The following is a 14,870-nucleotide window of genomic DNA, read 5'->3' on the forward strand; positions in this document are numbered from 1 at the left end:
TATCTATATCTGTTGCAAACACACACCTATACTGACATAGATACATACTCTGGGCTTAATTCTCCTCTGCCGTTCATCTTGTGCAATTATTCACATCTGTCCAAATGAGCACAAACAGATGTGAAATGATAACACTGGTGTAAACGAATGGAGGATTCTTATTTAGTAGTGTTTTTACACATACTTTGTGCTGACTTTCAGTTGGTGTAAATGACTACTTATATTACAAGGCAGGGTAGAATCGGGCCCTACAACTACAGTACAGGCTTAATCCTGCACTCCTAACTTGGGCATAATTCCTGCTAAAGTAAATGGAAGCTTTCTCTACAACTGCAGAATTAGGCCAACCAGACAATATATATTATATAGATCATGGCTTCTTTTACAGATTAAATCTATTATACGAAAATTACAGTTAATGTATAGTGTTGTTTCACAAATACCAGTTCCATCGGTGTATTTTGAAGGCTCTTTTGTATAGTATGGATGATTTATTTTTTTTAATTCTTGCATAAAGTAATCTAAATAATTGAGCTTTTTGTGGTCATCCTGCCTGGATGTTTAGGAGATGAACTCCACCATTCCCTTTTGTAGGCACCACTTCAGGCAATGACCCTCCACACCATACCTCTATGCCGGGTGTCATGGCATCTGTAGAAGCACAGATACAGTCCTTTCTGTCATCCACCCCACATGCTCTTTTTCACACCGACATATTCCAAGCCCATGCAGAGCCCACCTCTTTGGCAGTGCCACACACTTTATGTGCCGCAGCTTAGCACTGGAGATGGCCTTTTGCTGGTGAATTATACTGTGCCTGAATAACACTGTGCCATTTTGTGCCTATCCCTTGGTGTTACTGTAGTTAAAGAAACCAAAAGATCAGCTAAGTTTAATATCTTAGGCCTTCCTCAGCCAGCAAAAACCTTTAACATCCTACAGGGAATGAATGGCTTTTTGAAAAGTAATCTAAATATCAACATGTTCCTTAGTCTTTTGGGTGAATGAAGTTTCAGAGTTCTGCAGGTGCACGTTGCAGTGGTATCTAAATAAATAATTCAAACACTAATGGCCCAATCTTGCAATCCATAGGTGGGCAAAACTTCCATTTGCTTCAATGGTAGTTTTATATGCATCAATAGAGCAGTCCAGGCCAGAATAGACTGTCAGTTTTCTCCTCTAGTAGTTCTGATCACCTGCTGTTCTGACAAATTTCAGAGTTGTAGCCGTGTTAGTCTGTATCAGCAAAAAGAATGAGGAGTCCTTGTGGCACCTTAGAGACTAACAAATTTATATGGGCATAAGCTTTCATGGGCTTAAACCCACTTCATCAGACGCATGGAATGGAAAATACAGTAGGAAGATATACATGCATAGAACTGGAATTAATTTGCAAACTGGACACCATCAAATTAGGCCTGAATAAAGACTGGGAGTGGATGGGTCACTACAAGAACTGAAGTAATTTCCCATGCTAATTTCCCCGTACTGTTATTCACACCTTCTTGTCAACTGTTTGAAGTGGGCCATCCTGATTACCACTACGAAAGTGATTTTTTCCTCCTGTTGATGATAGCCCATTTTAATTGATTTGTCTCGTTAGAATTGGTAAGGCAACTCCCATCTTTTCACATACTATGTACTTATATCTTTCTACTGTATTTTCCATTCCATGCATCTGATGAAGTGGGTTTTAGCCCAGGAAAGCTTATACCGCAATAAATTTGTTAGTCTCTAAGATGCCACAAGTACTCCTTGTTGTTTTTGTTCTGACAGGATTATATTTTGTGAACAGAGGGTAAAATCCTGGCCCCAGTTAAGCTAATGGCAAACTTACCCATGACTTCACTGGGGCTAGGATTACAGCTAGAAGGTATTTGCAAGGAGCCCCCAGCTTCTGTTCCCACTCCCATACAAACTGAAGTTACAGTTTAGTAATAACCTTTAATTCTATTAGCCTACAGGGTCCCCCAGTACTTGTGTGTGAAGCTTCAGCTAACTGGAACAGCATACCACCAGTCTGCAAAATTGTCTCTTGTGGATCCCCTCCTGCCATCAAAGATGCTGTGATCGGTGGGAATAACTTTACTTTTGGCAACACAGTCACTTATACGTGTAAGGAAGGGTATGTACATTAGCACTATTAGAATAAACCCCATAATGAGTAAAAATTGTCAAGCCACACAGCAGCTCACTCGTTGTAAGGCTATGTCCTAATGCTATTCTTTGACGTCATGTGCTCTTAAGAACATGACTGTTTTATTAATGCTCATTAATTAATTATTGGTTCAGTTGAAAGGTGATTGACAGTTTTTGTGAAGTGGAAAGTTTGTGTGTGTCAAAACTAGCCCATTTCCTCAGCCCATTTGTCAGGTTTCAGAAACTGGCTAGAGTTAGATGGGATACAGACTTGAGTGGGAGGACTACAGGGAAATCCTGTTGCTGAAGGCAGTAATACTGGCAATTCAATTAGAGCCCCTTTCCCTCTAGTCACTGTTGAAACAGTGCCCCAGCATGGTGTGATGCTGGCAGTGCCATATTTGAGAGGAGACATATTGTAAAATCAAGGATCCCATGTCTCTTTTCACCCGAGTAATAATAAAATAAATAGTGACTATTTCATTAGTAGATCTCAAAGCACTTCACAATCTTTGAATGTGTTTATCCTCATGACACCCCTGGGAGTCAGTGTAGTGCTATTATCCCCATTTTACAGATGGGGAACTGAGGCTCAGAGATGCTAATTGACTTGCCCAAAGTCACACAGGAAGTCCATGGTGGAGCAGGGAATGGTACTCATGTCTCCCACATCCTTGGCTGTACCCTAACCACTGGACAGCCTTCCTCCCACTGGCGAGCAGGGATATTAATCCTGGTGTAAAGGCCAGATTCTAATTTGAATGAATTACATTCCACCTTCATGAACATCTCTCTGCAGTTCCAGCTATGCAGTGTCCTTCATTTTCTGTCTACGTAGTACTTCTGTGCATTTTAAAATATATGCCATAATTCATCCCAGAGGAGGTTGCAAAGTCCTGCAAAGACTTTCTCGCACGTGCTTAATTTTACACGCTGTGAGTAGTCCCGTTGAAGTCATTAAAGCTACTCAGTGCATAAAGTTAAGCACTCACGTTAAGTCTTTGCAAAGTCAGGGTCTAAGTTCACAGACCATTTTGTTCTCCTTTTTGATGAAAGGAACAAAATAAATGTGTAATCATTCTCCTTCCAAGCTGAAATCTTCAACATTGTGTCTGATATAATTACATTATATTCTTTGTTTTCTTTTTCTTAATAGTGCTAAGACTCAAAATGCTTTGTTATGTATGGTACAAGTATTTTAAACAGGCCAGCTTAAAAATATTTGGAAAAAAAAAACTGTCACCTCTATGGCAATGAATATAATGATAGGTCATATTAAAAACTGGCACTCGTACGTGCTTTTTTTTCCTGGCACCTCAGCCAACAGTGTCTGAAAATAAATACTGCAGACAAGTCAAAGTACTTTTACAGATGTGGCCAACACAATCTAAACAGTCAGTTTCCAACCCTCAGCTACAAAGATGTATCAGAGACTTTCACAATGGATTGCTGTTCATCCTCTTTTTGTTTGAACACACCATAGAAAATGTAAGACTTTAAATAAACTCACAGACAACACATTTTGTGTTTAAACAGCTGCAGTTTAAGTGGGACAATTGGCAGCATGAAGTGCGCTTATGATCAAATCCCAAAGGCTGATTAGCTAAATATAATATTATCCACTGACTACATGTTAAAATTGCAGTATTTGTGAAGGATTTGAAACAATTTACACGTCATACTGAATTTTAAAAGTATTTCTTTTTATATATGTTGGTGGTTTCTTATGGAGGAGTCATTACCGAATGACAATATATACCCATTAACAACAGTATTTTTAGCTAACTAGCTTAGGATTTTGTGCTGATACCTATTTCCATAATAGCTGAGTGCTTCATAGTTCAATTAGATTGGCATAGCAAGAACCCCGCAGGATTTCAAAAGAGTCTTCAACTCTTCTTCCTTCTCTAGTTATAAGACGCTCTGCTTTTGGTAGAAGTTTTTGGTTTGTTTCCATTTGGTGGGGAAGGTTTATTGTTATTGTAAGTGTTGTTCTGATTGTGGTGGAAAAGCTTTACCAAAAGGTAAAGTCTTGCTGTGTGTCCGGAATGCCAGGCTACCTCTTTCTCCACAGATAATAGGTTTTCCTATAGCAGCCCTTGGTATAGAATCTAAGCAGTAAACAGTCACACTACAGTTGCGACTGTTGTCTAAAGTGGACCCATCTCAGCTCTAGGAAGCTCTGCCTGTAGAGTTTTCCAGGGCATGTAGGGTGGCTTAACCCTTCAGTTATCAATATAACTCCGTATGTTTTTGGTCTTTTCCTGATCCACAGCTACACATTAATTGGCCCTGACACCGTAGAATGCTTAGCCAGTGGTGAGTGGAGCATGAGTCAACAGCAGTGCCTGGCGGTTTCCTGTGATGAACCTCCCCATGTGGAACATGCTTCCCCAGAGAGCGCCCATCGGTTGTTTGGCGATATAGCTTATTACTACTGCTCAGATGGCTACAGCTTGGAGGACAATTCCAAGCTGTTTTGCAATGCTCAAGGGAAGTGGGTGCCTCCTGCGGGCATGAAGATGCCCCACTGCATCGCTGATTTTTGTGAGAGGCCGCCCACAGTGTCCTACACCATCCTGGAATCAGTTAATAAAGTAAAGTTTCCTGCTGGTTCAGCCGTGAGCTTCAAGTGTATGGAAGGTTTTGTCCTAAACACGTCTGCTAAGATTGAGTGCAACAGAGGTGGCCAGTGGACTCCTTCTCCTTTGACTATTCAGTGCATCCCGGTTCGCTGTGGGGAACCTCCAAGTATTAGAAATGGCTATGCGAGTGGAGCCAACTACAGCTTTGGAGCAGTGGTGGCTTACAGCTGCAACAAAGGGTTCTACATCAAAGGAGAAAAGAAAAGGACATGTGAGGCCACAGGAGACTGGAGCGGTAGCCTACCTACCTGCCATCCGGTGTCTTGTGGAGAACCACCCAAGCTTGAAAACGGAGTCATTGAGGTATGATAAGGGGTTTTCAAGCTGCTTGCTATGCTGGCAAAGTTGAGGTGTCTTAAAGATTCCCACTGGCTAGCCCACTAAAGTTGAAGTAGGATGCAAGCAGAACTGATAAGCAAAGGAATGATGGGGATGGCCTTGTATCAGAATTAGGCTTCTCAAAAATACAAGCCCATTAACAGAATTTCCTGTTATGAGCAAGAATTTGATGTAGGAGACGCAGAGTTCCTATGCATTCAAAAAAACACTCTACCAATTGGTTTTCCTAATGTCTCGTGACATATCTGTTCTCTCCAGGCTGTGGGCCAATTCCCACTGCTCCCTAGAGATCTATCCAGGTGCTACAGCTCACTCACAAACCTTGCTCTTCATGTGCTTACTACCAGAAACAATTGATTTGAAATTAGCAGGTAACTCTGGGATGAATCCTTCCTTTTGGATGTGCACACAGCTCCCGCTCAGGGTAGAATTTGGCCTAACTGTCAAATTAAATTAAAATAAATAAAAGCTAGAAGTCAATAACCTCATCAGAGCTAAAAGGTGTAGTGAATGCAGCATTTCCCTTCTTGCTGGACCTGTGTTCTACTGTGACGTACAAAGAAATGTTTTCATGTTAAACTTCATGGGATATAGGGGGAGAGGCAAGATCACATTTATTTTTTCTTTTAAAGATCTAGCTTCAATTAGAATTGAGGCCGGAGGGGGAACAAACATCCTCTCTCGAGGGGTGAGGCTGCAGTAACAAGTCATAGAAAGAGTGGGAAGAATGCATCTCCGAAATCAAGATTCCAAGAGTGACACCAAACCTGAAACTGCCTTTTACCACTGAACTATGATTGTAACACAGTGGCCCCTATGTAATTAGGTTGATAACAGTAAGACAGTTCCACTAAGAGAAGCTGAAAGCGCGTAATGTACCTAGAACCATTTTAACTGCTTCCTTAAGGGAACAAACTCTTCTTATTATAATTACTTTCTCTTATGAAAGCCAGTTATAGAGAGTGGCTATATCACCTGAAAAAATTAAACTCTCTCACTAGTGCATTCTTATTTCAGTTTGCTCAATTCTTGTTATGTATTATGAATACTGTTTTTCTACCATGATAAGTATGCATTGTTCCTATAACGTTTTCTTTGCTGTAGAGATAGAACACCTGAGATTGCAAGTACAATACTGCAGAGGTTCTCAAACGGTGTTAATTATTGTTGTTGTTATTTTATCCAAAGTGCTTTACACTAGTTAGTTAATGGTACAAACAACATTTGGAAAGATCATGAAGTGGTCCGCCAAGACCCTCAGCAATTTTCAAGCAGTCTGCGGAAAAAAGAGTTTGAGAACCACTTCTCTACACTGGATAAAGCTTTAAATTAAAGAGCCATGTCATTTGCACAGGTCTTTTCTGGCTACTTCCAGCCTTCTGTTACTCTTCTCCCTTTTCGTGTGCAGATTTTTTTGCATGTACACCGCTACCCCGATATAACGCTGTCATGGGGAGCCAAAAATCCCTACTACGTTATAAGTGAAGTGCCGTTATATCGGGGTAGCAGTGATTTAAAGAGCCCGGTGCTCTGGCTGCGGGGAGCCCCAGCCCCAGCCGAGCCCGTTGCCACAGCCCCAGGGGAGCCCTGGACCTTTTAAAGCGCTGCTGGAGCCCCGCTGCTGCAGCCCTGAGGTAGCAGTGACAGGGCTCCAGTGGTGATTTAAAGAGCCCTGGGCTCCCTGCAGCAGCCAGAGCCCTGGACCCTTTAAAGCGCCACCAGAGCCCTGCTGCTATCGCGCTATACATGAACCCATGTTATATCGGGTCGTGTTATAGCGGGGTAGCAGTGTATGTCCAGGAAAACATTTTCTAGCTTTAAATTTTGAACATTAAGCTTTAAAAAATGTCAAGGTTTCATTCAGTGCAACTCTATTGACCTCAGCAGGTGCAAGTCATGGCAGAATTTGCCCCCTGTATTTCTAGTGCAGACATTTATTTCTTTGCAATCAATCCTTGTGTCTGGTTAGCAATTAGATACAGAAAGACGAATAAAATCAAAATTTATCTGCCAGGGTCAAGAGTTTTTACCTTCTACTTTCCATTTGTCTCACCCATTTTACAGAGCACGACTGGACGCTTCTTTGAGAATGAAGTGTACTACCAATGTAATGCTGGCTACAAGCTAGTTGGAAGTTCAGTATCAGTCTGCCAAGCAAATCGTCAGTGGCAGAGTGAATCACCACCATCTTGTGTTCCTCTCAGTTGTGGCAAACCACCTCCTATCCAGCACGGATATGCAAAAGGAGAAAGCTTTGATGTGGGATCCAAGGTTGAGTTTTTCTGTGATGAGGGCTATGAGCTGATGGGAGATGCCTCTTGGACATGCCAGAAATCTGGGAAGTGGAGCAAAAAGCAAAGCCAAAAGTGTGTGCCAACAAAGTGCCCAGAACCACCACTGATAGAAAATCAGCTCGTCTTGAAAGAGATGGTTCACCAAGTAGGTGTTGTCCAGTTTTCCTGCAAAGAGGGCTATGTCTTGCATGGTTCCTCGGTGCTGAAATGTTTGCCATCACAACAGTGGAATGATTCCTTTCCAGTCTGCAAGGTTGTACTGTGCCATGGGCCTCCATACATTCCCTTTGGTGACCCTGTGGCATCATCTCTTCATTTTGGTAGCACCGTGACGTACACCTGCATGGATGGGTTTTTACTGAAGGGAGAACCTACAATTGGATGCCAGGCTGATGGCTCCTGGAGCTTTCCATTGCCAGAATGTATTCCAGTAGAATGCCCTCAGCCTGAAGAAATTCAGAATGGCATTGTAGATGTGCAGGGTCTTACTTACCTCAGCACAGCACTGTACACGTGTAAACCGGGCTTTGAATTACTGGGGAACACGACTATTCTCTGTGGAGAAGATGGTCATTGGCTCGGTGGAAAGCCATCTTGCAAGCCTGTGGAATGCCCAAAACCTAAGGAGATTCAGAATGGCAAATATTCATACACAAACTTTCATTATGGGCAGACTGTTACATATTCATGTGACAGAGGATTCCAGCTCAAAGGGCTGAATGTACTGAGCTGCTTAGAGAGGGGAGAGTGGGATGCAGATGTTCCGTCTTGCAAAGCCATAAACTGTGACCCCCCTCGGCCCATTGAGAATGGTTTTGTGGAAGGTGCAGATTACAGCTATGGGGCTATGATCATCTATAGCTGCTTTCCAGGTTTCCAGCTGGCTGGTCTTGCCATGCAGACTTGTGAGGAGTTGGGATGGTCTAGTTTTACGCCGGCATGTCTACCGACAGACTGTGGCCTGCCTCCTCATATTGACTTCGGGGAATATGTGCAGGTTAGAAGCGAAGAAGGACATTTTGACCAAGAAAGAATACATCTTACTGAGAGCCCTTCTCTTTCTGACATGTTAGTTCTTAGTAACTGGAAAGATATAAAAAGTCCTTTGAAGGAAACTAACGCAGTACAGTTGACAAACTTTTTATATGGAACCATAGTTATATACACGTGCTACTCTGGTTATGAGCTATTAGGAAACCCCATACTAGCTTGCCAAGAGGATGGGGCGTGGAATGGCAGTGCCCCTGTCTGCATATCAATAGAGTGTGACTTACTCTCACCCCTAGAGAATGGCTTTTTACATTTTACTGAGAATACACTTGGTAGCGTAGTGCAATATGCCTGTAAACCAGGGTATAAGCTAATTGGTTCTGACACAAGGCTGTGTTTGCCTAACCGACAGTGGAGTAATGCTGCTCCATACTGCGAGGTGGTATCGTGTACCCCACCTAACAAACTCATGAATGGAAATGTAAAGGGAGAAAACTACACTTACAGGAGTGTGGTCCGTTATGAATGTGATCCTGGGTACCAATTAAATGGCTCAGAGAAGAGGACATGCCAGGATAACCAAAAATGGGATGGGAATGAGCCTATTTGCATCCCCATTTCTTGTGGCCAACCACCAGTTTTAGAAAATGGCCACATGACTGTAGATGAATACACATTCCAAAAACACATGGAGTACAGCTGTAATGAAGGTTTCCAGCTGCATGGGGACAGGAGTAGAGTCTGCCTTGCAAATGGAAGCTGGAGTGGAATTACTCCAGTTTGTAAATCCATCAGGTGTGCAGTACCACTACCTCTTCCCAGTGGAGAAATTATTGGATCAGAATATGGCGTTGGGAAGGAAGTTCAGTATCGCTGCAGTGAAGGCTACATATTGCATGGAGCATCCATACTTACCTGTCAAGCTGATGGCACCTGGGATACAGAGGCTCCGTACTGTGAGCCAGTCAGTTGCGGACCCCCAGAAGACATCTCTCATGGCTTCCTGAATAGTTCAGGCTTCAGTTATGGGGAATACACACAGTATGTGTGCTTTCCCGGTTATGAGTTACGTGGAAATCCACTGCGGCCGTGTTTGTCCAACGGCTCATGGGGGGGAAGCCTCCCCTCTTGCCTCCCCTGTGAATGCCCCACGCCACTGATTCAGAATGGGGTTGTTATTGGGCAAGATTTCCGCTGCGGGAAAAGTGCACAATTTCAGTGCCTGGAGGGCTTTAAACTGCTAGGGCCTTCTGAAGTCTCCTGTGAGGCAGCCGGCAAATGGAGTTCTGCTTTTCCACACTGCGGTCAGATTTCATGTGGCTCCCCACCAACAATTCCCAATGCCTTTATCAGTGGAAGCAGCTCTGTGGAGGAGAACACTGTAATATATAACTGCATAACTGGCTTTGTCATACAAGGGAGGCCAGAGCTGACTTGTACAGATACAGGCGTTTGGAGTGAGCCGTATCCATGCTGCGAGCTGATGTCCTGTGGACCCCCACCTTCTATTCCTAATGCAGTGGCTGTCGGAGAGACCTACACCTATGGAAGCAGAGTCCAGTACAGGTAAGAAGGCTGCTGTAGTTACATCTCCCTGAAGTGTCAAAGGAATGAACATAGGACCTTTAAAGCAAATGAATACATTCAATTCGTGAGAGGCGATAAAAGACATAGAAGAGCTGTGGAGCAGACCTCCCGGGGAGGTTGACGCACATTCTTGGGGCTCCCACTGCCATGTAACACCTCACTCCAGCCTCATACTTTACCCACAAACACACAGCATGTCATGCGTTTAAGCCATGGGGAGTGCACAGTATACGTTAATATTATTGAGGTGTGGTAAAGAGTTTGTGTCACAGTTTCCAGGTATGTGTGTGTCTGTGTTTCTATGAAGCTGAAGTGAGGATTCTGTCAGTGAGAGTGGCTACAACGAGGGAGGGATGGGTGGGAGGGTCAGCATGTAAATGAAGGTACCTGAACAGGTGACTTCCCTGCTTGTAAGGGTTTGGGTGGATGGATTCTCACTGAAGCACACTTCACTGGTGTGTGTTTGTTTGTGTGCATGTGTACATACAAACAAATCTCATGGAGGGCCAAATTCTCCAGTCCAGTTGAATTGCACTCCATGCAGGACTGTGTGGGGTAAAGCAAATATGTCTTTAAGTTACCTTTGCTTTCTCAGAATCTTGGGGTCTGCCTGGGATTTGGCCAGTCCCTGGTGCAAGCAAGAGCAGCCCTCAGGTTGCCAGTGGCCCCTAGGGGCAGATCCAGCAGCTAGCAATCCCCAGAACATAACACTGTGACCATACCCATTTCACCCAGCCATACCCTCTCTGCCCAAACCGCAGGAGCTGCTACTGTGGCTTTACATCACATGGACATTCTCCTAGGCACAAGGAATCATAAGGGTGATGAATCCACCCTCTTTACTTTGTGCTGCTGGAGCAGGGTGACGCAGCCAGGAATGGACTCAGGATCTTGCCAGAGTGTTCAAACTCCTGCCACCAGATTTATAAACACACAACAAAAATGCCTCAACCCTCTCACAGCAGTTTGCCCTGAACTGATACAGAAGTCTGGAAGTGCTGCTCATGAGAAACAAATATTGACAATTGAGCCACACGGTAGGTTTTGTACGCTGAGGTTTAAAACGTCGTACACGTGTGTACCATAGCTGTCCAATGATTCTGATACATTGCAGATGTCTGGAGGGCTACGTGATGGAAACAGAAATGGATGTATGCACTTGTCAGGAAGATGGACACTGGTCTCCTAAGAGCATTTCCTGTTGCCTCAGAAAATGTCCCGTGCCCACAAATATAACCAATGTAATTATTTCTGGGGATGAGTTTACTGTGAATAAGAGCATCACTTTATCGTGCTCAGAAGGCTATACTTTGTCAGGAGCAAGCACATCTACATGCCAGGTAAAGAGCGTTGGCCTTTTCTTTTTTTAAAGGTGCAGATCACTGTCGTTGGAGGCGTGCACTCATCTGTGGGTAGAATGTGGCCCTGCTTCCTGACTGTACGCAATACAGGTGTAATGCACTGTAAAATATATAGCAGGTCCTGCTCCTCCCTTAAGAAAAAGACACAGGCTTCCAGATTTGGGAAACAGTCCTCTCCTCTTACTACTTAACCATAATACTGTACTGTGACTAAATGTTCTTTTTCACTCACTTTATTCTGTTTTAACTCTTAATTCTGTTTCAGCTCCCACTGAAATTAATGGGGATCATGCATCTTAATCCCTTGACACCTTTAAAAACCTCAGGCCTTGTATCTGTAAAAAACAAACCACTTCATCTATGTTGCCAATAATACCTCAGGCCTCGATCCTGCAAGCATCTACCCATCTGTTTAACTTCAGGCTTGGGAGTAGTCCCATTAGAGTCAGGGAGACTACTCACATGTGCCAAGTTCAGCATGGGTATGTGCATGTTAAGATCAGGGCCTTCCAGAGTTAAAACTGGAAGAATTTATAAACTCTCCCTGCTTGTGCTATTTTTTGTATTTCTGTTAAGTCAGTTTACAGGGGTCCGTTGGCTCCTGCTTTCCGTCCCACAACAGACAAAAACTGAACATAAAAATGTAAACTACTCCCCTGTATTTGCTGAACAGTTCTTTGGGTATTCGGCTGCATAACTGAAACTGTTGACTGGTACACTGGAGAGGCAACATTATTGTCTGGGGGTTAGAAAATTGGAGTAGGAGTCTACAGAGCTGGGTTCCATTCCTGGGTAAGTCACTGACCTACTTTGTGACTCAGAGAAATTCTCTTCACACCTCTCTGAGCTTCTATTTCCCCTTCTGCCCTTTCTCTGTAAGCGCCTCTATGTGAGTGTGCGAGGCCTTGCACAATGGGTCCCCAGTCTAGGTTCGGGCCTCTGAACGTTACATTAGTGCAAATAATAAATGAGAATTATTGCCCACCTCTGTGCTGGTAGAGCTCTCTCCCACATGTTTTCTGGTTTTCTCCTTTAATAGTTATTTCTCTTACTTTTTAGCACAATGGCAGCTGGGTGCCATCATTTTCTGATGATATCTGTGTTCCTGTGTCTTGTGGGAAACCAGAAACCCCGGAACGTGGAAGTGTGCTTGGTGCTAGTTACAGCTACAAGGATGCGGTTCTTTATCAGTGCAATGCTGGCTATGAATTACAAGTAAGTCAACTGAATCCCCAGTTTATGTACCAATACTATTAAGATTAACCCTTGTATTATCATCTTTATTGTTCTTGCTTATCCTCTTTGTTTAGTAGAATACATTATGACTGGTCCTTACTGATTATTTTCTTAACTTCTGCCAAACATTTATGCCTTTTTCTTGCTGTTGCTGTTGCCTATAGAGTGATGCACATATAGGTGGAGCTGTACAAAACACTTCAAAAGACCACTACCCTTTCTTGACCAGGTTACAATTCAGATAAATATAAAACACAGGTCAGCAATTCATATGCAAGAAGTGGATGGAGGGAGGGAAGGGGTTTGTAAGAAAAGAAGGTGGTTTTGGCCCTTAGCAAATGCTGCTCTTTTTTTTAATCAGTGGATTCTATTAAAGTGTTGCAAAGAGAAACCAGAACGGAGAGTTACTGATCTACTGAATGTAAGCGTAGACTTATTTCCCAGATTCCTCCACCCCAGCTCAGTTCAGCGCTCCTGCCGTGACTCCACAGCTCCCGTAGTGCACCTTCCACCTGACTATCTCAAAGCACTTCACAGACATTAGTGAGCTCAGCCTCAGATATTCCTGGGATGTCGATAAATAGTATCTCACTTTTACAGATAAGGAAATTGAGACAAAGAGATTCCAGCAGCTTGCTCAGATTTACTTTGGGGCAGGGCAGGGAGCAGAGTCCAGTGCTTCTGGCTCTGTCCTAGGCTTTTATCATTAGCCAAGACTGTCTTAACAAAGTAACACTTAGTGGGAAAATAATAGCAAGTCATAACCTATCACAAGTTAGAAAACTTACATCTTTCTCATTTTTCCATGAGTTATGAAAAGTGGCCTTTTAACTTTGTCAGAACCTGCACTGAGCCCGGGAGGTGTTGTTATGGTATTGTGAGGTATGGTATTGTGAGCAGGGATGGTGAGGCAGGGAACAGTTCTGAAACAGAGAATACTTAGATTATGAATTTTGTGAGGCAGTGACCTTTTCGTCACTCTGTGTTTTATACAGCGCCTAGCACAGAGAGGTCCTAGTGCTAGGCTTTACTGCAGTGTAAATAAGAATAATGAAAATAATCCAATATTTGTCAGCCTGCTAGGGCTCAATCCCGCAAGGTACTGAACATTCTGCTCCTGCCCCAGACATATATTTACGCGCACGCTTTGCTTTAAGGATGCAAATAGTCTCATTGATCTGGAGAAGATAGACAAGCTTACCTTAATTAATTACTCTTGTTATAGTTGCTGTGGCAACACCCATTTTTTCATGATCTCTGTGTATATATATCTTCCTACTGTATTTTCTACTGCATGCATCCAATGAAGTGAGTTTTGGCCCACGAAAGCTTATGCTCAAATACATTTGTTAGTCTCTAAGGTGCCACAAGGACTCCTCGTTCTTTTTGCTGATACAGACTAACACGGCTGCCCCCTCTGAATCTTGTGAATCTGTTCAAGGTATTGTGAGGCTAGCCAAAAAAAGGAACCCTGCAATAACAGCATGTGTTTATACTGAAGGCATATTTTATGGTGGTAGCTGGATCAAACTGCTGGACTGATTTTAGGACAGAGGCTACCTCTCTGTCAGAGACAAAAGAAACCCGCTGTAGAATTCTTCCAAATGAAAAATAGTACTGCTCCTAGAAATTATTCCACCTATGCCCCCAGTGGAGTCTTGTCTCCCTGCTGTTAAAACAGAAGCCCCCTACACTCCTCTGAAATGCTCTGCCACAGCATGATGCCCTAAGTACAAGCATACTTTAAAGTAAACAACTGCCCTTGGTAATAGGTGCGCTTCATATGGACATAACTAGTGAAAGAAATGAAACCCAAACTTAGAAGTTAGACTTAATGTCTTGTGACCAAAGAGACAGTTTAATTGCCATGTCCTGAAGAAGTGCTCGTAACTATTAGCGTGTACTACAATAGGTAGGCAAGAGGATGACTGACATCGCCTAGAACATGTGAGTGGGATGGGATAGAAATACAGTGTTATTTAACTGAGAGCTCATCTCTGCCCAGCTGCTTTTGAAAGGAGTAAGTTAGGCCATTTTTCCTGAACTATAAAATGAGTATTGGAGTGAGGACCCATCTGAACCTTCTTGGAAACAAGTGAGACTCTGCTGGCAAGGAGAATGCAGAATGGTCTTAGATTCCCAACCCTGTGTTTAGAGCACAAAGACCACAGGATTGGGAATCAAGAGATACAGATTCTCACTTTAGCTCTCCCACTGACTTCCTGGGTAGCTGTGGGCAGGTCATTTGACCTCTCTATTCTTCAGTTTCCTCAGCTGCA

At 43.3% G+C, this 14,870-nt stretch overlaps 1 protein-coding gene across 1 annotated transcript in view; it reads left to right on the top strand.

The window, feature by feature from the left end:
• SVEP1 (sushi, von Willebrand factor type A, EGF and pentraxin domain containing 1) overlaps positions 1-14,870 on the top strand; it is a 181,787-nt gene that overhangs the window by 123,687 nt on the left and 43,230 nt on the right. Inside the window, 5 exon segments of the mRNA XM_032764936.2 lie at positions 1,958-2,125; positions 4,415-5,087; positions 7,188-9,973; positions 11,109-11,334; positions 12,415-12,570. Of these exon segments, the coding sequence (XP_032620827.2) occupies positions 1,958-2,125; positions 4,415-5,087; positions 7,188-9,973; positions 11,109-11,334; positions 12,415-12,570 (4,009 nt within the window).

This window comes from Chelonoidis abingdonii, chromosome 6 (genome assembly GCF_003597395.2).
Source record: "Chelonoidis abingdonii isolate Lonesome George chromosome 6, CheloAbing_2.0, whole genome shotgun sequence".
Classification (NCBI taxonomy): Eukaryota; Metazoa; Chordata; order Testudines; family Testudinidae; genus Chelonoidis; species Chelonoidis abingdonii.